General features: G+C 43.1%; 2 protein-coding genes across 8 annotated transcripts in view; both read right to left on the reverse strand.

Annotated features, from left to right (window-relative positions):
• SLC30A6 (solute carrier family 30 member 6) overlaps positions 1-4,368 on the reverse strand; it is a 40,652-nt gene extending 36,284 nt beyond the window's left edge. Inside the window, exon 1 of one of the 3 annotated variants that reach the window (XM_058668111.1) lies at positions 4,296-4,368. In XM_058668111.1, coding sequence (XP_058524094.1) covers positions 4,296-4,298 — 3 coding nt within the window. In that variant the 5' untranslated portion in view covers positions 4,299-4,368. Of the gene's footprint in view, positions 1-3,844; positions 3,864-3,884; positions 3,997-4,295 lie in introns of those variants that run through there. The other 2 variants (XM_058668112.1, XM_058668110.1) reach the window with 2 other exon arrangements.
• Positions 4,369-8,988: 4,620 nt separating this feature from the next.
• SPAST (spastin) overlaps positions 8,989-21,685 on the reverse strand; it is a 64,543-nt gene continuing 51,846 nt past the window's right edge. For all 5 annotated transcript variants that reach the window (XM_036496703.2, XM_004582717.3, XM_058668108.1 and 2 more), the window contains 4 exons: positions 21,150-21,229; positions 17,815-17,885; positions 16,156-16,196; positions 8,989-10,157 (listed from right to left, as the gene is read on the reverse strand). In XM_036496703.2, the coding sequence (XP_036352596.2) occupies positions 10,035-10,157; positions 16,156-16,196; positions 17,815-17,885; positions 21,150-21,229 (315 nt within the window). In that variant the 3' untranslated portion in view covers positions 8,989-10,034. The remainder of the gene's footprint in view (positions 10,158-16,155; positions 16,197-17,814; positions 17,886-21,149; positions 21,230-21,685) is intronic.

The following is a 21,685-nucleotide window of genomic DNA, read 5'->3' on the forward strand; positions in this document are numbered from 1 at the left end:
TAACTCTGAATCTTACACCTGAAATTCTATCTTTAAATGACAGCCTATGCTTCCAGCTCAGCTCTCTTCAGAAGCACACCAAACTCATCTCCCTGGAGTGCAAAGGCCAGATCTGGCTGACCCCAGCTCTCCAGCCCTCTAACAGTTGGCCTGTTTCCTTATCTAAGAGAAATAAACATTAGATTAAGAAGATCAGAGGGCTCTGGGACTCAGTTACTGCTGCACCTCCTACATTAACCCTTCCGTGATCATTCTGACTACAGGGCTTTTCTACCACACTACAATGTAGTTGAGTATTGTTATCACGACTTGTAAAGATATTTTTTAGTTAACTTTGCTATGAATGAGGCTCAAATTTTCTTTACATTTTGTAAGAAAGCATGGTTACAAAAACAGCATGTCTTTAATATACAATACATAATGACTTAAGAAACCATTTTCCGGGCCCAGCAGCGTGGCCTAGCGGCTAAGGTCCTCGCCTTGAACGCCCCGGGATCCCATATGGGCGCCGGTTCTAGTCCCGGCAGCTCCACTTGCCATCCAGCTCCCTGCTTGTGGCCTGGGAAAGCAGTCGAGGATGGCCCAATGCATTGGGACACTGCACCCGCGTGGGATCTCCGGAAGAGGTTCCAGGTTCCCGGCTTCGGATCGGCGCGCACCGGCCCGTTGAGGCTCACTTGGGGAGTGAATCATTGGATGGAAGATCTTCCTCTCTGTCTCTCCTCCTCTCTGTATATCTGGCTGTAATAAAATGAATAAATCTTTTAAAAAAAAAAAAAACCATTTTCCAACTGAACTTTCAAAAAAAAAAGTTAAATGCTATTTTCCCTGTACTATTAATGATTTTTAACACAGAAATGTAGCGCATTATAAAATAGATATTTATTGAAAGATCCTTCTCGATCAGTTCCTATACAACATGGTTGTATACACAGAACCTGCTGGCACAGAGCGCACAGTATAAGTGAAAACACAAATATGTAATTTCAAAATCATCGCACAGGACTATCATTCAGGCCCAGGCAGGATCCACAAGTAATTATCAAACTAGACCTGTTAGTTAATGAAGCACTGTAACTTTAAAAACCTTTGCATATTAATCCTTTCTGATTCCTTACACCTTTCGATTCCCTCACCAGTGTTTCGGGCCAAGGTAGGTTTTCATGATCCCCAAGCGCTTTGTAATTCTTGATGCAACAGAACTGTTGCTTGCCTATTAAAAAACAACAAAAAAAAAAAGACCAAAGGTGGGAACAGCATGGTGAAACAAAAGGCTAGGAATCTGCTTGCGACACCAGCGTCCCCAACAGATGTGTGAGTTCTTCCAGCTGCTCTGCCTCCAATCCAGCTCCCTTCTAATGTGCCTGGGAAAGTAGCAGACAACAGCCCATGTGCTTGGGGCCTGCCAGTCACGTGCGAAACCCAGATGGGATTCCTGACTCCTGGATTTGGCCTGGTTGAACTGGCCATTTGGAAACTGAACTACCAGATAGAAGAACTTTCACTCTCTAAATTTTTGTCACTCTGTCCCGCAAATGAATTTTAAAAAAATCATTAGAATACAAGAGAAACACCTAACAAGGCATTTGGGCCTTGAGGAAAGAAAGGCTCACGAGAAAATGAAGGGTCTGCCAGGGTTATGCTGATAACGACGAGAGGCAGAGGACAAAAGAGCAGTCCTCCAGGGTGGTTCACAGCTCCAGTCCCACACAGCACAGGTGTAAAGGGCACACACACGTTAAAGGGGCAGTAAAGGCTGCACACCTCTTACACTATGCCAAACGGCACTTACTAAGAGAGAAAAAAAAGAAATTTTAAGCAAGGTAATGACATGGTCAAATTTTAGAAATTAGGGCTGGTAGCATGGTACAGTAGGCTAAGCCTCTGCCTGCAGTGCCAGCATACACCCGGTTTAAAACCGCTCCACTTTTGGGCCCAGCGGCGTGGCCTAGCGGCTAAAGTCCCTGCTTTGAACACCCCGGGATCCCATATGGGCGCCGGTTCTAATCCCGGCAGCTGCACTTCCCATCCAGCTCCCTGCTTGTGGCCTGGGAAAGCAGTCCAGCATGGCCCAAAGACTTGGGACTCTGCACCCGTGTGGGAGACCTGGAAGAAAGTTCCTGGCTCCTGGCTCTGGATCAGCACACACCAGCCATTGTGGTCACTTGGGGAGTGAATCACTGGACGGAAGATCTTCCTCTCTATCTCTCTTCTTCTCTGTATATGTGACTTTGTAATAAAAATAAATAAATCTTGGGCCCGGCAGGGTGGCCTAGTGGCTAAACTCCTCGCCTTGAAAGCCCCAGGATCCCATATGGGCGCCGGTTCTAATCCCGGCAGCTCCACTTCCCATCCAGCTCCCTGCTTGTGGCCTGGGAAAGCAGTTGAGGACGGCCCAATGCATTGGGACACTGCACCCGTGTGGGATCTCCGGAAGAGGTTCCAGGTTCCCGGCTTCGGATCGGCGCGCACCGGCCTGTTGAGGCTCACTTGGGGAGTGAATCATTGGATGGAAGATCTTCCTCTCTGTCTCTCCTCCTCTCTGTATATCTGGCTGTAATAAAATGAATAAATCTTTAAAAAAAATAAATAAATAATAAATAAATAAATAAATCTTAAAAAAGAAAAAAGATTCCATGACAGCAACAACCTAGATGGCACTTTCATTTAAAAAAAACAAAGAAACAACAACAACAACAACAAAAAAAACACAAAAAACACTCCACTTTTGATCCAACTCTTTACCTATGGCCTAGGAAAGCAATGGAGGATGGTTCAGTGCCATGGGACTTTGTACCTAAATGGGAGACCTGGAAGAACCAAAGGATCTCTCTGGCTCTCCTCTCTTTGGTTATGCCTTTCAAACAAAAATAAACCTGTAAATACATATATGTACAAATTCTAAGTAAACAACGGTAAAGGTGCTAAAGAAATGTCTATGGGCCCGGCGTGGTAGCCTAGTGGCTAAAGTCCTTGTCTTGAATGTGCTGGGATCCCATATGGGCACCAGTTCCAATCCCGGCAGCACTGCTTCCTATCCAGCTCCCTGCTTGTGGCCTGGGAAAGCAGTCAAAGACGGCCGAAAGCCCTGGGACCCTGCAACCGCTTGGGACTCCCAGAAGCAGCTCCTGGCTCCTGGCTTCGGATTGGTTTAGCTCAAGTCTTTGTGTCCACTTGGGGAGTGAACCAGTGGAAGGAAGATCATTCACTCTGTCTATCCTCTCTGTGTACATCTGCCTTACAAATAAATAAATCTTCAAAAAAAAAAAAGCTTATGGGGCCAGCACTGCTATGCAGCAAAGTTAAGCGACAGCCGGCAGCTTGCCAGTTTGTGTTCTGGCTGCTCCACTTCCCATCCAGCTCCCTGCCTGTGACCTGGGAAAAGAGCAGAGGATGGTCCAACAAAGCCTTGAGACCCTCACCCGCGTGGGAAACGCAGAAAAAGCTGCTGGCTCCTGGCTTCGGTCCTGCTCAAGTTCTGGCTGATGCTGTTATTTAGAGAGTGAATTAGCTATTGGAACATCTCTCTTTCTCTGTAACTGCTTTAAATCTTCACAAAGCAGCATATGGCTGAGGGCTATATGGTCATAGCCAATGAGGTGGGAGGGGGAAATAAAGCAATACACTTTCACTAATACTCTGTGTGCCAAAGAACTACAGAAAACTACAAAACACACACAAAAATGTGTGATGAAGAAAGTTTTTCGATTTTACCCACTTCAACGAAAAAACCGACTTGACCAACAGTTCAGGCACAGAGATCCTAGTCCCTTCCTCTTCGCAGGCTCTCCTTAATTGCAGCTCGAATGTTCCCGATACAAAGAGGACAGCTGAAATCACACACCAGCTGCTTATCTCTAGGTGAAACCCACAGAGCAGCACACTTGATTCCTGAGGACAGTAAGCTGGGTTCATCGCTCCAGCGCATTTTAGACGAGTGCATCTCGGGCTGTAAGGGAGCGTTCATCTGCTCCTAGGAACAGCAGCTGCAGGCGCCAGGGCAGCTGACACAGGTGGACACTGGCACCGGGACACCTGCCACTCCGCACAGCCCGGCGCGGCGTGAGGCGTGGCCTGAAGGCTCCCGCCTAGCCCCGGTCAGGGGACGCCCTGCAGGCGCCAGGCCCGGAGGGAGGCTGCGCTCTGGGGCGGGGAGTGGGGCCGAGGGCAGCCTCCCGGAGCATGGACGCTCTCCGTGGGGAGCGCGGGGCTGCGCAGGGGCCCCCGGCGCCCTGGGAACGACCCTCGTGAAGAGCGACCACGCGCCACAGACGCCGTCGGCGCCCAGGACTCACCATGGTAAGGAGCCGACAGCTCCGCCGGAAGACACTGGCAGGTCCGTTTTTCCCAGCGCGGAAGGGGCGGAGCGTCAGGAGCGATTGGCTGGCGGGAGACGCTCACGCGGAAGTGCGTGTCCAGGCTCCGGGCTCCGCCCCCTTCCCGGCCACCCCTGCGTCCCGTCCGGGCCGAGATGGCGGTGCAGCGGCTCGCAGGCTTCCTACCAAGAGCGAGGTTTAACCTTAGGAACTAGAGGACTGCAATCTTGCAAGTTAAGAAACGAGAAGATTAAGAAATTTGCCTAGACGTTAATAGCAGTGCAGTTTGAAGGCGGAACAGTTACTTTGGAAAGTACTAAGTTGCTCCTAAAATTAATTTTGTTGTAGAAACAATATCGGGCCAGCGGTTATAGCCCAGTCCACGACCTGGCTGCTCCACTTCCAACCCAGCTCTCTGCTAACGCATCGGGGAAAGCAGCGGCAGATGGCGCAAGTGCTGCGTCTTCTGCAGCCACAGGGAGACACCTTGATGGAATTCCCGGTTCCAGCCCTAGCCTTTGAGGTCATTGGGGAATGAACTAGCTAGCACATGGGACATTTGCCTCATTGTCTCTGTAACTTTCCAACAAAAATAAATTTTTAAGAAAACAACAGGGAAGCTGAACCTCCAAGCTGAGGACTGCACACTACTGCATTTAATTAGCAGCACTTTTGGCCCAAATCTGGACAGGCACACATCATCTGAGAAAAAAACAATTTGTATAGTGTGTTGTTTGACATGTGTGAAGATAGAAAAACGGACGGGCAATATGGCATAGCAAGCTGTCTTCTGGGTGCCAGTACCCCATTTGGATGCCAGTTTGAGTATTGGCTGCCCCAATTCTGATCCAGCTGTGCTGGTAATGTGGAAGACGGAAACAGGTGCTTGGTCCCTGCCGGCATGCGAGACCTGGAAGGAGCCCCGGCTATTGCAGCTATTTGAGGAGTGAAGCAGTAGATGAAAATCTCTCTGGAAATATAACTTGACAATAAGATAAATCTTTTTAAAAATTAAGGCAGGGGGGCCCAGTGCCGTGGCCCAGCGGCTAAAGTCCTCGCCTTGAAAGCCCCAGGATCCCATATGGGCACCGGTTCTAATCCCGGCAGCTCCACTTCCCATCCAGCTCCCTGCTTGGGGCCTGGGAAAGCAGTCGAGCACGGCCCAAAGCTTTGGGACCCTGCACCCTCGTGGGAGACCCGGAAGAGGTTCCTGGTTCCCGGCATCGGATCGGCGCAGCACCTGCCCGGTGCGGCTCACTTGGGGAGTGAAACATCGGATGGAAGATCTTCCTCTCTGTCTCTCCTCCTCTCTGTATATCCAGCTTTCCAATAATAAATCTTTAAAAAAAATAAAAATTAAGGCAGAAATCAGATTTTTATGACTGTACCCTGAGCCATAGATATGTACCAAGGATTTCATTGTAATTGCTGGCTCTACAGAGTGAAAATGTTTTACACCAACAGGGTAGAAAAAGGAACCTTTTAAAAATTGTGTAAAAAAATTGTGTAATGAAAATAGGAAATACTCTTTTAGGCAATTTCAGAATCTGTTAAGGGAATATTGCCCCAAGAATAAGAAATGGTCAATTAAATAGGAACAACAACAAAAAAAAAGACTTCAGGAAAATTTCCAACATTATTTTGAAATAATGAGAAAGTGGCAGAAGAGCTGGGAGTGTAATGCAAACATTTAGCTTTCTCTGCAACATTATGGTTGTGTTGCTGAGCTACTGCCATCCCCAACATGAGTTTCCTATGTACATGTGTATATTTTTCACAACCAGCAAAGGCAGAGAAGCAACAGTGATGCACTGCTGTCATTCTCAGACCCCTATCAAGTTTTGTCAGCTCTCCCAATAATGTATTGTGGCAGAAGAAATTATTACTTGCATCTGGTTATCAGTTTGCTTAATCAAGTACTGCTATTTCACTTCAAAGGTTTTCATTACCACACTTTGCTATTAATCTGCTGAAAATCTCCATCTGCAGTTTCTTTTTCTGTAAAATCTTTATTTTACATACTTTAAAAAGCCATTCCATTGAGCTGTGGTTATGCAACAAGGTGGAGGAATCCACCATGGTGGGAGGGTTTGGGCAGGGGTGGGAGAACCCAAGTATCTATGTAACTGTGTCACATAATACAATGTAATTAATGAAGTTAAATAATAAATAATTTTTAAAAAAAAGCCATTCCAGCAGAGATAACCCATGCACTTGTTTCCCATCTTTTCTGTGTTTGGCAGGCTTAGTAATGGTTATTGTGTCCTGGACTTAGGGACCCGTTATAAAGACAATGGATTATTTTCCTCTAAAAAGTGTTGTTTTGTCTTTATATCCTAAACTGGATAAACTCGATGCTGTGAAGTTCTGATTTCAAGCTCTGTTACAGTGAGCTGCTTTCTTAGTTCTAGAATGTTGTCAATGCTAAGACACAGTTATTCTTGGTTATCAATGGAAAACATACAAGTATTTACTCTTCTTCAGTGGAACTTGAATTTTTATCTCAAGCAGCTGCTACTGTTGTTAAGTTCTGTAGACTTGCTTTCTGCTTGGTTCCTTTAAATATCACACTGTACACGTATGATTTTGGAAACCATCAAGGGCCTTGGAGTATTGTAGACAAATTTTGGGTCTGTTTTCTTTCTAAGGCCTTCCAAAATTTCCCTGCTAAGTCCAAACTGTTATAGAAACCAATGACTCCGCGTCCAAGTGAGCTATGCAAAATAGCTAGAGGCTGATCCCAGCTACCATGACTGTCTCAAACCCACCTAAGATCGTGAGCAGTTTCTCCTGGTTAGGCTACTCTCCAGACTTCACTTTACTGCTGTTTATATTCTGTCCAGAGCTTGTAATTGTTATGGTCAATAATATAGCCCCTCCTTCATAATGATGAGACTGCAACTTCTGAAATCTCAATGTGCAAATTAAAAAATTAAAGGCAAATAAAGTTTAGCATTTATTCCCAATCCATTAGGAAAAAGTCCACTTTATGTGGCTGTACCCTTTAATTCATTTCTTCTGAAGGAAAGTACAAAAGACTAGACTAGAATTGCAACAGGCATTTAAAGGAAAATCTTTTGACTAAGTCCAAAAACAAACTGAAAATGGTTATTTTACCAAAAGAATTAATTTTTGTACAAAATATAAAGAATTTTACACTATAAACAAAGATTGCTGTATACACACTTAAATTAGAATCCTAGTATCTGCACGACCTCCAATTTACCTCCGGCACAAAATATATTTGCAAGCCATGGTCTAATGACTTTCACACACAGACATCATTGAGTAAGTGTTAACCTTAATACACCTGGAAAGACAGAACTTATTCTTTCCTTTGGCTCAATGTCTGGCATATCAGTTAAGTTTTAATTTAATTTACAAACTCTGCCATATTAACATGAGGAACACATTAATTTTAAGGAGCTTTTTTTAAGGAGATAATACAACACAGAGTGCAACACAAAATCTAAAAGGTTACAATCTAATAGCAATTTAGAAAAGCCCAGCAACTTCCACTTTTACTAAAAAAGACTAAGCCTATCCCTTACTCATATCACTATTCTATATTCATGGCCTTTTTATGAAAAACAAAACCAAAAATACAGGTTAAAGTGAAATTTTGTGATAATAAATCAGAAGACATAGTTCTGCAGGCTTAGCCCTTCCCTTACTCAGCAAAGAAACTGCTATACATAAATGGATATTCAGACAATAATTTTTACTAAATGTTTATGACAATATTGACTTCCTGCCTATCATTCAACACCAGAATTTTTGTTACCTAAAAATTTCAAAGAGAAATAACAATTTCAAAGCATATTATATTTTTAAAAGTTGAGTTGGAAACAAAAGTTGAGGTGGAAACACAGTCTTTGCATTTGTTAGCTTGGTATCAAAATACTAAGAATGCTAATTTCCTTCTAAAGAAAACTGTTCTGAAACATTACACGTTTTACCACAAAGTATAAATTTGGTGGTTTCCAAATTATTTTCATCAATGTGTACTTCACCACCGTTCCTGTATCACTATTTTAATAAGTATTAATGTTTGTGACTTTAAATATAGAACCAAAGCCTAAGATATGCATAGCTTTGGCTCAAAACTTTGTTCTATTTATGTCAGCTTTCATTTTTATTATGGAGGACATTCCATTATTAGAAGATACATTTTAAGTTATGACTACAACAGTATACAATCGTAATTTAATATTAATCCTACATTTAATATTCAATGAATTTTTAATAAGACCAAGAATAAATTAAAAAGAATCCATGTCAATTTAGAATTCTTTTACAATAGGATCCAGTTTTTATTTTTTAATATGTTTTCTCAAACCCAATGACATTTTTTCTGAAAGTTTTGTTACTATTACAAAATTATTCTTTCTACCCATGACATTTTACATATCATCATTTGAGCACCAAAGAAAAATTCTGTAAACAAGCTTTTTAACCAGTAAACTAAGGGCAAATATCCATTTGCCTTTATTATAATATTTAAAAGGCCATGAAATAAGTCTCTACTCCCTACAATGACATTTTTATAATAAAAATCCAGACATTTATACAAGCAAGAAACAGTAATGTACATTTCTGGGGAACAAAAGGCAGATCAACTGACTAGAACTTTTTAGTTAACAAAGTGAGCACAAGAAACGTATAAAATGTATGCAATGTATAAAAATTCAGTACTTGTAAAATTGCCATTGAAGCGACTCCTATTTTTAGGAATGAAAGATGGTAGTTCCACTGGCTTATAATTATCCTGTAAACAGTAAAAAGGTAATAATCAATAGATAAGAAGTGTCTTAACTCCCAGAATTTCCCTTTGCTTGTACCAGAACCTCTTTCATAGCAGTTAGAATTGACGTTCTAAAGATTCAGAGTAATTCCAGCAAAAAATAAATTCCGTTGTGAATAAGGAAACAGTGTACAACAGATTTCTGACAAGTACAGTAGTAAAATCAAACACCGAAGGTCACATGTGGACTGGTCTACATGTTACATGACAGAGGAACTCAAACCTCTAAACCATCTGCGTTTCACCAGACTGGCTTTGATTATATTGCTTTCTAAACTGCTTGGTAGTAAGGTAACAAAACAAAAAGTGAGAAGATCACAAAGCTGTTTAAGGTCTGTAGATAAGTGAAGAAAACCCTCAAAATAACTTTTCCCTGTCTTATTACTTAGGAAAAAGTTTCTTTTGGCACACTGTATTTGAGAAAGAAAACAAACTTAAAGAGTGGTTGGCATTCCAATCACCCATACTTAGGACAACAGCAGAAAAAAGAAAAGAAAGCAGGAAAAATTACCATTTTTTAAGACAAAAAAGAAGACAAACAAGCAAAGGCTCTTGTTTCTTCTACCATTCACTGTTTCTGGAATACTTTCATCTGCAACACAATATACAAATTATTATTTACATTATGATTATACTGGAAGAGAAGACCAGAATCCATTTTTGTTGTGCTCGAAACTGGTGTCCACTGGAATAGCCATGACCATCAAGGCAAGAAGGTCTTAAAACAACAAACCACTCAACTTGCATTGTATGTTTTAGTTAAATTTGTGTCTGGTTCATCTTCAAGTTTGGTGCACAAATATTTTAACACTCAAGTCCTGTAAACTTAGGCCAAGTTTCAAGAGTTGACATCGCATAGCAGATCCTGTATTTTTTTCTTGATGTTTATTCTGCAGGCTTTCAAAGGTGTTTCCTTACACGGTAGTATCCCCAAAGTCCTTGTTCCAACGGATGTATGCTTCCAAGGTCTGAGGGCTCACACTTCGTTTGATCTTTTTCAATGATTCAGTGAAGTCAGATAATCGAATATTTCTCATCTGGTTTTTAAAACACCACACAAATAATGAACATAAGGTAGTTAAGAATGGATTAAAGTAACGGTGCTATTTATTACTAATGGTATAAGAAATATGCACAGATATATCCTTGAAAATCATGCCAGTTACCTTAATTCATTTGCTTTTGACAGAGGAAATACATTAAGTTTGCTATCTGATATGCCTTACAACAGTCCTAAGCAAGAAGCTTCCACCACCTGTGCTTCACCTCACAGGTATAAATCTCTTCCTCTTCCTCTCTCAAATAAAATAAATCTCAAAAAGACTTTTTCTCTCTATAAAAATAAAATACCATAGAAAATGTGACAAAATAAGCTAGTAGCAACAAAAACATTCAGTCACCACTGATATATACACCACTATTTCTTTTCTTCCTTTCCCTTTTTCTCTATGTAGTATCATAACTGCATTTTTAAGACTTACCACAAGCATAATCTAGCTAAATTCATGCTAAGTTAATAGAAAGGAAAGGGAGATTTACAAGCAATGGAAGGGACTTATAACTGCAAAATGAAGGATGCTTTTATCTGATGATTTTTAATATTAACATTGCTTATAATTCATTTTATAGTAATTTGGTCTTTTTCTGACTTTTCTGAAGATTTTGTTTATCTGAATGAGAGAAGGTGGGGGGAGAGAGCTCATCTACAGGTTCACTTTCTAAATGGCTGCAATGGCGAAGGCTGAATCCAGGAGCCAGGAGCTTCGTCCTGGTCACCGTTTGCAGGTGGAGAGGCCCATTGGACTTCCACTGTTTCCCCAGGTGCATTAGCAGGGAGCTGAACTGGAAGTGGAACAGGAAGCACTTGAAAAAGCACCCAAGCAGGTGGTGATTTAATCTATTAAACCAAAACGCTGGTCCCATTTTTTGGACATTTCAGAATAGAGCCTAAAACAAGTTAATAAACATTCATATTTACCTCAGTATTTTTACAAAGTAAAATGGAAACTGGTACAAAATGACCTCTGTTACAATTCATCCCTATAATATGCTTGTATATTTGCCTGCAAAATCAGAAGCTTAAGGAGAACTTAAATAAATTTTTAATACTGTACTATTCTTTTTTTAAAAAATCTCTAAAAACTCTCCTATATCAGTCTAGGGCCCTGCGCAGTGGCCTAGCAGCTAAAGTCCTCGCTTTGAATGCCCCGGGATCCCATATGGGTGCCGGTTCTAATCCTGGCAGCTCCGCTTCCCATCCAGCTCTCTCTGCTTGTGGCCTGGGAAAGCAGTCAAGGATGACCCAAAGCCTTGGGATCCTGCACCCGCATAAGAGACCTGGAGGAAGTTCTTGGCTCTTGGCTTCTGATCGGCACAACACTGGCCGCTGCGGTCACTTGGGGAGTGAATCAATGAACAGAAGTACATCCTCTGTGTCTCTCCTCCTCTCTGTATATCTGACTTTACAATAAAAAAATAAATCTTAAAAAAAAAAATAAAGCAGTCTATTATATATGGTAATACATATTATCTTTGATGTCATCATAAACATAGATTAAGAAAACCACCTCAGCTGTAATGTAATACAAAAATATTATCCAAAAGGACAAAGGGTAGGGCCCGCATGGTGGCACATGAGGCTAATCCTCCACCTGTAGCACTGGTATCCCATGTGAGTGCTGACCCTAGTCTCAGCTGCTCTACTCTCACCCCTGCTTCCAGCCCGGTAAAGCAGCAGAGGATGGGCCAGGACCTTGGGACCCTGAACCCATGTGGCAGATCCAAAGAAGCTTCTTGCTTCATCAGCTCAGCTCCAGCCACTGCAGCCATTTGGGGAGTCAACCAGCAGGTGGAAGACCGTTCTCAGACTCTCCTTTTCCATACATCTGCCTTTCGAATGAAAATAAATAAAAGATAACAAAAAGGTATATACAGCTATGATACAGACAACCTATGAGCCAGTCATTTATGAGCCAGTCATTTATGTTCAATGTCAAAATACAGTAATTCATTCTAAATTCAAATAATAAAATAAATGCAATGTGGTTATCATTATGTTATTCCTGAAGAAAAGTTATACCAATGAAAGGTTTTTAAAAACCTCTGGAAGGAATTCTAAATATATAGATTGTTTTCTGTATGTGTATATTTGTGTATGTGTGTATATATGCATATATGTATATACACATATACATATATTAAATATAGCAAGAAATTTAGGCATCCAACAAAAAAAACACAACTGGGTCTTCTGGGCCTGGGTAATGCCAAATTTATGTTAATTATACCAGTGTGCCAACATAATTGATATTCTATTCCTATTCCCTATTCTATTCTATTCTAAGATAAGGGGAAAAGCAGGGAACACCAGGCTGCAACAAGCCACCCTGGTCCCCAGGCAGAGGGAGCTGCAGATTGCCTAGGTAAGGGAATCTGGGGTTCTACTGGAATAGGAGCTATGAGCGCATGTTGGACAAGGAGAAATGACTTCTGGGGGATTCCAAAGGCCTGGGCCACTGCACTTGCAAGTAGGCAAGGGAGCTGAGATAGAGTGGTTTAGAGGTGGGAAATTGGAAGGCACATCTGCGTCAGGTCAAGGCACTCACCCACACGGGAGATGGGACCAGGCTGTGCTGAATAGCATTGCCTCCTGCCTGCTGGTATCTGCAAAAGCTGAGACTAGGGAACATGCCTGGCTGTACCAGGCCACAGTTCCCACCTGTGAGTGTTGGAGCAGGAGATGGACCACATGAGGCTGGGCCATAGCACTCAACAGAATGCAAAGAAAACTGGATCTGGGGGCAGATTCTGTAGGGCACGTAGGGCTTGCCTCCTTACAATTCCAGCAACCACTGGTTTACATGGAGAGCTGGTGACAGTAACAGGCCAAGTCAGCTAGACTATGTAACTCACCTGACAGTAATCCACTTGACACTTACAAGAGCCAGAGTGTGAAGGAGGCCAACCGGGGCCAGGCTACAGTACCAACTGGCTTGACAGCAGACCTTGCCAAGCAAGGCCACAGCCGCCACCAGCACACATGAGATTCTGAGCATAGTAAAGTAAGCTGGGAACCCCCTGCTAGGTCGCAGATCCCACTGGGGAGCACAAAAGCTGGGTTGGGGGTAAGCCAGGCCAGGCTGGGTCAGGCCACAACACCCACTGGCATGCAAGAGAGCCAGGACAGGGTATGAGCTACGCCTGGCTAGGCTACGCTGCAACAGCAACCAGTGAGAGCTGAGGCTGTGGGCGGGCCATGCCAGGAAGGGTTAAAACACCTGAAAGCACACCATGATCTGGGATTGGAAATGGTTTTGGTAGGATAGCATTGGGTAACCCCCTTCTGGGCTACAGCTCTTACTAAGGAGAGCTGGGGCTAAGGGAGGACTGGGCTGGGCAAGGCTGCAGGATCCACTGGTACTCATGAGAGCCGGAATGGGTGTGGGTCAGGTTGAACTAAGCCATGGCATCTACCATTAAGAGCCAGAAAGTGGGCAGTACAGTCAGGCTAGGTTGCAAGACCCACTGGTGAGTGCCAGAACTGGGGGCAAGCCATGTCAGGCTGGACCACAACATACATTGGCACACAAGAGATCTGAGATTGGCAGCAAGTCTTGTAAATGAACTATGGATCCACCGCTAGGCTACAGTTCCCACTGGTGAGTATTGAGAGTGAGGGCTGGGGGTTAGAGGCAGACCAGGCCATGGTAGGCTGCAGCACCCATTGGCATATATGAGAGCTGGGTCTGGGGGCAGGCTGGGCTAGGACAGTCTAGCGGACACTGGCACAACTGAGAGCCAGTACAGGGCACAGTTTATCTGGATTGGACCACAATACCTGCCAGTTCACATGAGGGATGAGGATGGGCAAGGCTGGGCTAGGCTGTTGCACCCACAGGAAAAAGCTGGGAATGGGCCAGGTTGAGCAAAGCTATAACACCTGTTGAAGAATTCAAATTATGAATTGGGAGCAAGGGACTGGTAACTGTGTTGGGATCTACACTACACTGTATCATAGTAGTGACTAAAGTCACCACCACTTGTGACATCACATTCCATGTGTGTACTGATTTGTATCCCAGTTGCTTCACTTCCAACTAAGCTCCTTGCTAAAGGCCTAGAAAAAGCTGTGGGGGATTACCCAAGGGTTTGGGCCCCGGCAACCCACACAGGAAACAGACAAATTTCCTGGTTCACAGCTTCAGCCCAGTCTTGTCTGTTGCAGCCATCTGGGGAGTGAGCCACCAGATGGAAGATCACTTCATAACATTTTCAAATTTAAAAATCTTTACAAAAATTACAACCAGATAAAAGCCTTAAAACATATACCGGGTCCAGCGGCATGGCCTAGTGGCTGAAGTCCTCACCTTGAATGCGCTAGGATCCCATACAGGCACCGGTTCTGATCCCGGCAGCCCTGCTTCCCAACCAGCTCCTTGCTTGTGGCCTGGGAAAGCAGTCGAGGACGGCCCAAAGTTTTGGTACCCTGCACCCACGTGGGAGACCTGGAAGAGTTCCCCGACTTCGGATTGGTGCAGCACTGGCCATTGTGCTCACTTGGGGAGTGAATCATCGGAAGCAAGATCTTCCTCTCTGGGCCCGGCGGCGTGGCCTAGCGGCTAAAGTCCTCGCCTTGAAAGCCCCGGGATCCCATATGGGCGCCGGTTCTGATCCTGGCAGCTCCACTTCCCATCCAGCTCCCTGATTGTAGCCTGGGAAAGCAGCCGAGGACGGCCCAATGCATTGGGACACTGCACCCGCGTGGGAGACCCGGAAGAGGTTCCTGGTTCCCGGCTAAGGATTGGCGCAGCATCGGCCCGTTGCGGCTCACTTGGGGAGTGAGTCATCGGACGGAAGATCTTCCTCTCTGTCTCTCCTCCTCTCTGTATATCTGAATTTCCAATAAAAATAAATAAATCTTAAAAACAAAACATATATACATAGATCTTTTTAAAGTATTTTTTTTCTTTACATGAAAGTCAAAGTTACAGGGGGACTGGGAAGGGAAAGACAGAGAAAGATCTTCCATCTGCTGGTTCACTACCAAAAGGCTGCAATGGCCAGGCCAGGTGTGGTATCCTATCAGCTAAGTCCTCACCTTGCGCAGGCTGGGATCCCATATGGGTGCCAGTTCGTATCCTGGCTACCCACTTCCCATTCAACTCCCTGCCTGTGACCTATGAAAGCAGTAGAGGAATGCCCAAAGCCCTGGCACCCTGCACTGCCATGGGAGACCCAGAAGCAGCTCCTGGCCTCAAATCGGCTTAGTTCTGGCCATTGTGGCCACTTGGGGAGTGAACCAGCAGACAAAAGGTCTTTCTCTCTGCATCTCCTTTTCTATATATGTAACTTCCCAATAAAAACTAAGTAAATCTTTCAATAAATAAATAAATAAATAACAAGAAGAAGAAAAAAAATACACTGCAGGGTCAGAGCTGTGAAAATCCAAAGCTGGGAGTCAAGTGCTTCTTCCGTGTTTCTCATGTGAATGTAGGGCCCCAAAGCCTTGAGCCAGTCTCCACTCTTTTCCCAGGTCATTAGAGGACACAAACAGGCACCTGTCTGGGATGCTGGCACTGCAGAAAGAGGATTAGTGTGCTCCACCACCACTCCAGTCCTGAGTATTATATTTTAAGGTAAATTTTTTAGTAACAGTAACCAGTCATCAAAGTGGTTATCTGGAATTCTCTCTTCCTAAGCTTCACTTATGTGAAGTCCACCCTGAGCCAATCAGAGCGATAAAATGGAAGAAACACTCCAGAAGTGTATGGGTTGTAGAATAAAATAGCTGACCAACCACAATGCACTAATGCCTAACACAGTTACAATGGTATTGAATATAAAGTAACTTAATAAATATTTTTGACCCTACTGAAGAACAAGATGGGAATAATTCATAGGCTATTCTATTTTGAAATGATGCCGTTCATGTTTTCTAGAGTCTAATGCAATGTACCAGAAAAAAAAAGATAAAAAATAAAGGTATAATAATACACAACACCAAAATTATGGAAAAATGATTGTATAATGGCATACCTCACTTGCAGACATATTCTTCACCTGTTCTGGCTTTAATTCTGCAAAATAATAAAAGGTAGACACTTTAAAAAGGAAAGATTTTGAAGTTTAAATTGCTAAAGGTAAAAACCAAGTATAATGATTGAAAAAAATCTACTCGATGCAGGCATTATGCTCAACAGACACATTAACATCAAGGGCACACAAAACGTATTAATTCTCACAAAAGAGCAATCTTCCTCCTGAGAAGTAACTGAAAGGGATTCAATTTCTCGTACTTTTGCCCAAAGAAAGTGGACTTCACTAACTTAAAAGTGACTTTAAAAGGATGTGACTTACCCTTCACAAAAGGAATCAGCTGGGACTAATGCTGTGGTGTGCACGGTTGATAAAGTTGGTGCTAGTAGTGCTGGGAATGCCATTTATCACTGGTTCAAGTTCTGGCTATTCCAATTTCAACCCAGTTTTCTGCTCATGTGACTGGGAAAGCAGTGGAAGATGGCTCAAATGCTTAGTCCCCTGCACCTATGTGAGAGACCTGAAAGAAGTTCCTGCTTCCTGACTTCAGCCTGACCCAGTCCTGGATGTTGCGGCCATTTGGGGAGTAACTCAGTGAATGGAAGACCCCTCTCACTGTCTCTAACTCTGCCTTTAAATAAAATAAATCTTTTTTTTTTAAATAAAAAAGTATTAGCTTTACAATTTTATGCCATAACTAAGCTACTGAGTCCACTCTGAACAAGATTTCAAGCCCTTAGCAACAACAAAGTTTGTTTAACCCAAGTTTCAAAATACATTCTAAGAACTATCCTGGATATTTTCCAAAGCAACAGCTCTTGCTTTTGTTTAATGAAGATTTATTTATTTATTTGAAATGGCAGGCACGCAGAAAGGAGAGACAGAAAGACCCTTCATCCACTGGTTTACTCCCCAAGTGGCCACAATGGCCGGAGGTGAGCTGATCCAAAGCTAGGAGCCAGGAGCTTCCTGTGGGTCTCCCACACAAGTACAGGATCACAGGCATTGGGCCATCCTCCACTGCTTTCCCAGGTCACAAACAAGGAGCTGGACTGAAAGTGGAGCAGTCCAGACACGAACTGGTGTCCATATGGATCCCAGAGGATACAAGGCAAGGATTTAGCTACTAGCCCAAAGCAGCAGCTCTTAATCATTGCCCAGTTTAACTGTGCAAGATATATAATCAGTAATTTTTAACAAATAAAGCAAAAGTTTTAGTATGATAAAGGTTTTTTAAAAAAGATTTATTTTTATTTTTTATTGGAAAATCAGATTTACACAGAGGCGAGACAGAAATATCTTCTGTCTGCTGATTCACTCCCCAAAGTCCACAATGGCCGGAGCTGAGCCCATCTGAAGCCAGGAGTCAGGAGCCTCCTCCAGGTCTCCCACATGGGTGCAGGGTTCCAAGCCTTTGGGCCATCCTCCACTGAATTCCCAGGCCACAAGCACGGAGCTGAATGGGAAGTAGAGCATCTGGGACACAAACCAGCGCCCATATGAGATTCTGGTGTGTGCAAGGGGAGTATTTTAGCCACTAGGCTACTGCTTTCATGCTCATAATTTACCAAAAAAAAAAAATCTTTTTCTAGGGATTCTCCAAAATTCTAATGTGGTATAATAAACATATCTAAATATTTCAACCTCTTTTATACCTACCTCGGATAGGACCCAGTGCTGCATCTTTTGCCAAAGCTGTCAGATCACTTCCTGAGTATCCATCAGTCATCCTGGAAACAAAGAAGAAACAGCATGTCATTTTAAAATTTTCGTTAATTTAGGACCAGTTCAATGGCTAAATTGGCTAATCTTCCTCCTCCAAGCACCAGGACTCCATATGGGTGCCAGTTTATGTCCCGACTACTCCACTTCTCATCCAGCTCCCAGCTTGTGGGCTGGGAAAATAGTAGAGGATGATCCAAAATCTTAGGACCCTGCATCTGCATGGGGGACCTGGAGGAGATTCCTGGCTTCTGACTTCCACTCCACTCAGCTCTGGCAATTTTGACTCTGCATATCTGCCTTTCCACTAAAAAATAAATAAATCTTAAAAAAGAAATCTTAACAGGGTCAGAGACAGACACAAAGAGAGCTCATATTCACTGATTCATTCCCCAAATTCCCCCAAACACTATAGTTGTCCAGGCTGAAGCTAGAAGCCAGGAATACAATTCAGGTCTCTCAAGTGGGAGGCAGGACCCAACTACTTGAGTATGACTGGCTGTCTCTCAGGATGCACATCCGCAGGAAGTTGTAGCTGGAACTGGAACCAGAGCAGGGACTCAAATTCAGTTACTCTGACATGGGGTGCAGGTGTCACAAGGCCAAACCTTCAGCACAATACATTAATATCTTTTTGAAAAGCTAGTATTTCATACACTAAGATGCAGAAAAACGTATCCTATTTGTCTTTGTTTTGGCTTTGTTATTAGCAAGCTAAGTGGGTGCATGTTTGTGAAGACAAAGAATGGACCCCTTGGGAAAAACAAAACAGTCCACTGAAAGATCCGTATAATCCTTCCAATGTCATTGTTAGAATTCTTGCCTTAGATGACTGACACATAACTACATATACTATGTAACACATAACTACAATTACTTCTCTGCACTTACTCTTTACCCTGGCAAAGAGCACTCCCTTGACAGAAGGAGGAGCAATCTACATATTGCTTTAAGTGGAATACATACATAATGAAAAAGATGTAGGTAGAAGACATTGGCTTAAAGACACACAACTGAATAGGATTCTACATTGAAGAGCCTTAGGCAGCCAAGATACTGTCAAATGGAACTGAGATTAGGGAAGGCGATCAGGCATTTGGCATTCCTATTTACACTCTCTGTGGGGGGCTGGTGCTGTGGTAGAGCACAGCAGCCAACTGCAGTACCGGGCTCCCACATGGGTGTTGGTTTTAGATCTGGCTGCTCCACTTCCTGTACAGTTCCCCGCTAACGCACCTGGGACAACACTGAATGATGGTCCAGGTGCTTGGACTCCTGCAGACATGTGGGAGACCGGGAAGAAGTTCCAGCAGATGGAAAACCTTTGTCCTCTTTCTGTTGTAACTCATCCCCCTCCTTTTTTTAAGATGCTTTCCACATCTCATACTGAAATGCCCAGATTTTAACCCAGCACTGCTCCCAATCGCAGCTTCTTGCTCATGTGCTAATGTGCACTCAGGCAGCAGCAGGCAACAGCTCTAGGACTTGGGTCCCTGACATCCACACGAAGACCCAGAGTGGCTTCCCAGCTTCTGGCTTTGTCATGCCCTATCCTGAGCTACTGTTGGCTTTTGTGAAACTAGTTGGTAGGTGGCAGGTCTTTCTCACCTGTCTCCCTCCCTTTCAAAAACAACTAGAGAAAGGATGGAAGACAAAGCAAAGAGAAAATTAAAACAAGGAGCAAATCATTTACTTATCATGTACTATGGATTTTTTCTTTAAGATTTATTTATTTTTTATTGCAAAGTCAGATATACAGAGAAGAGAAGAGACAGAGAGGAAGGTCTTCTGTCCGATGATTCACTCCCCAAGTGACCGCAACGGCCAGTGCTGTGCTGATCCAAAGCCAGGAACCAGGAGAGACCTCCTCGGGGTCTCTCATGTGGGTGCAGGGTCCCAAGGCTTTGGGCCATCCTTGACTGCTTTCCCAGGCCACAGACAGGGAGCTGGATGGGAAGTGGAGCTGCCGGGATCAGAACCGGTGCCCATATGGGATCCTAGCGCATTCAAGGTGAGGACTTTAGCCGCTAGGCCACAGCACCGGACCCTATCATATATATGTTAAACAACAATAAAAATTGAGCATTACCGGCTGATCTCTTTCACAAGGAAGACAAAGAATCACTTCTAATTGTTCAAATGTTTAATTTATTATTCCTCACAGGAACCTGGGCGATCAAGTTTCTTAGCAAAATTACTTAATATTTACATATTTATTCAGTATTTTAAATTGCACTGTTGTTTGGGGAGACTAAAATTCATGACTGCATCTAATTTTCAGCTTCTACTTAAGCACTCTGATCATAAAATAGTTTTAAGATTTAAAAAAGTAAAATATTCTGAATTAAAAATAATAAAGTTTATATGAAAACATGTTGATATAGTAGATGAGATGCTTTAAATTGAAAAATTACTGTAACAGCACAAATAGATTTAACGTTAAAAACAGAATGTCCTCATAAGATACTTAAATCATGTCTTCCACAAAATAGATAGAACCAAAATTTAGAAACCACAGGTATAATAAGAGGTAGGAAATAAAGCAGAGAGGGACCAAAACAAGAAGTTTTCTGTTTTCAAAAGTAAGTATTTACTGAGGTCGGCAACGTGGCATAGTGGGTAAAGCTGTTGCGTGAACGCTAAAATCCTCTGTGAGCACCGGTTTGTGTCCTGGCTGCTCCACCTCTGGTCCAGCTCCATTACCTGCCTAGGAATGGGAGCATAAGCTGGGCCAAGTGCTTGGGCCCCTGTATCCACAGAGGAGACATAGATGATGCTCTTGCTCCTGGTTTTGGCCTGGCTCAGCTCTAGAGCTATGAACCAGAAGACAGAAGATCTCTTTCTCTCCAACTCTGACTTTCAAATAAGTAAGTAAATCTTTGTAAACAAATTTTACCTCTTATTTTCCTTTATTTGAAAGGCAAAGACACATCCAAACATACACCCACTGACTTACTCCCCGAATTCAAATGCAACAGCTGTAGATGAACCACACCAAAGACAGAGACCTGTAACTCAATTCAGCATCCCACAGGGGTAGCTGGGTTCCCGGGCTGGAAAGCTGGAATCGGACACAGAGCTGGGACTTGAACCCAGATACTCCATTACACGATGTGGTCATCCTAGTATCTTAATCTAACTGCCTGCCACAAGACAAAGCTTTCTGATAAAATAAATTGTTTATTTCATGTAAGCTTACTGTAACATAGAAAAACAATCACAAAAAAGTGAGCAAATAAAAGCTGAAAGATAATACAAATCAGACCACTCACCTTGCAAGTTGTGCTAATTCTTTTTGGCTCAATGGGCTTCCTTGCTTACATAACAGATTTTTAAGCAAAAGTAGTCTTGTCTAGAAAAAAAAAAAAGAATTGAAAATCTTATATAATTATCACAATTAATCTTGAAAAGCTAAAATTGAGCTTAAGAAAATATGCAGACATCAGGCTTAAATCCTGTTTGTCACCTGGGCGCCACATTCATGTCCATTAGAGTTGAGCCTTCTATTTTAGGAGCGTGGCTGAGGGGGTTAAGAAAGGCACACAGGCAAACCACTAAGGTAGTAGCTGCTTTTATCACTAAGGATGCTAAGGATCTACATGGGAGAACCACCTGCTGCCTCCCAGAATGTGCATTAGCAGGATACTGAAACCAGGGACAAAGCCAAGATTTAGAAAGCCTCAAAGACGCTCTCTGATATGGCATGTGGGTGTCCTACACAGACATCCTAAGCACTGTACCCAATGTCTGTCCCTTAGACATGCCCTCTGATATGGCATGTGGGTGTCCTACACAGACATCCTAAGCA

Source organism: Ochotona princeps, chromosome 8 (assembly GCF_030435755.1).
Source record: "Ochotona princeps isolate mOchPri1 chromosome 8, mOchPri1.hap1, whole genome shotgun sequence".
NCBI classification, from domain to species: Eukaryota; Metazoa; Chordata; class Mammalia; order Lagomorpha; family Ochotonidae; genus Ochotona; species Ochotona princeps.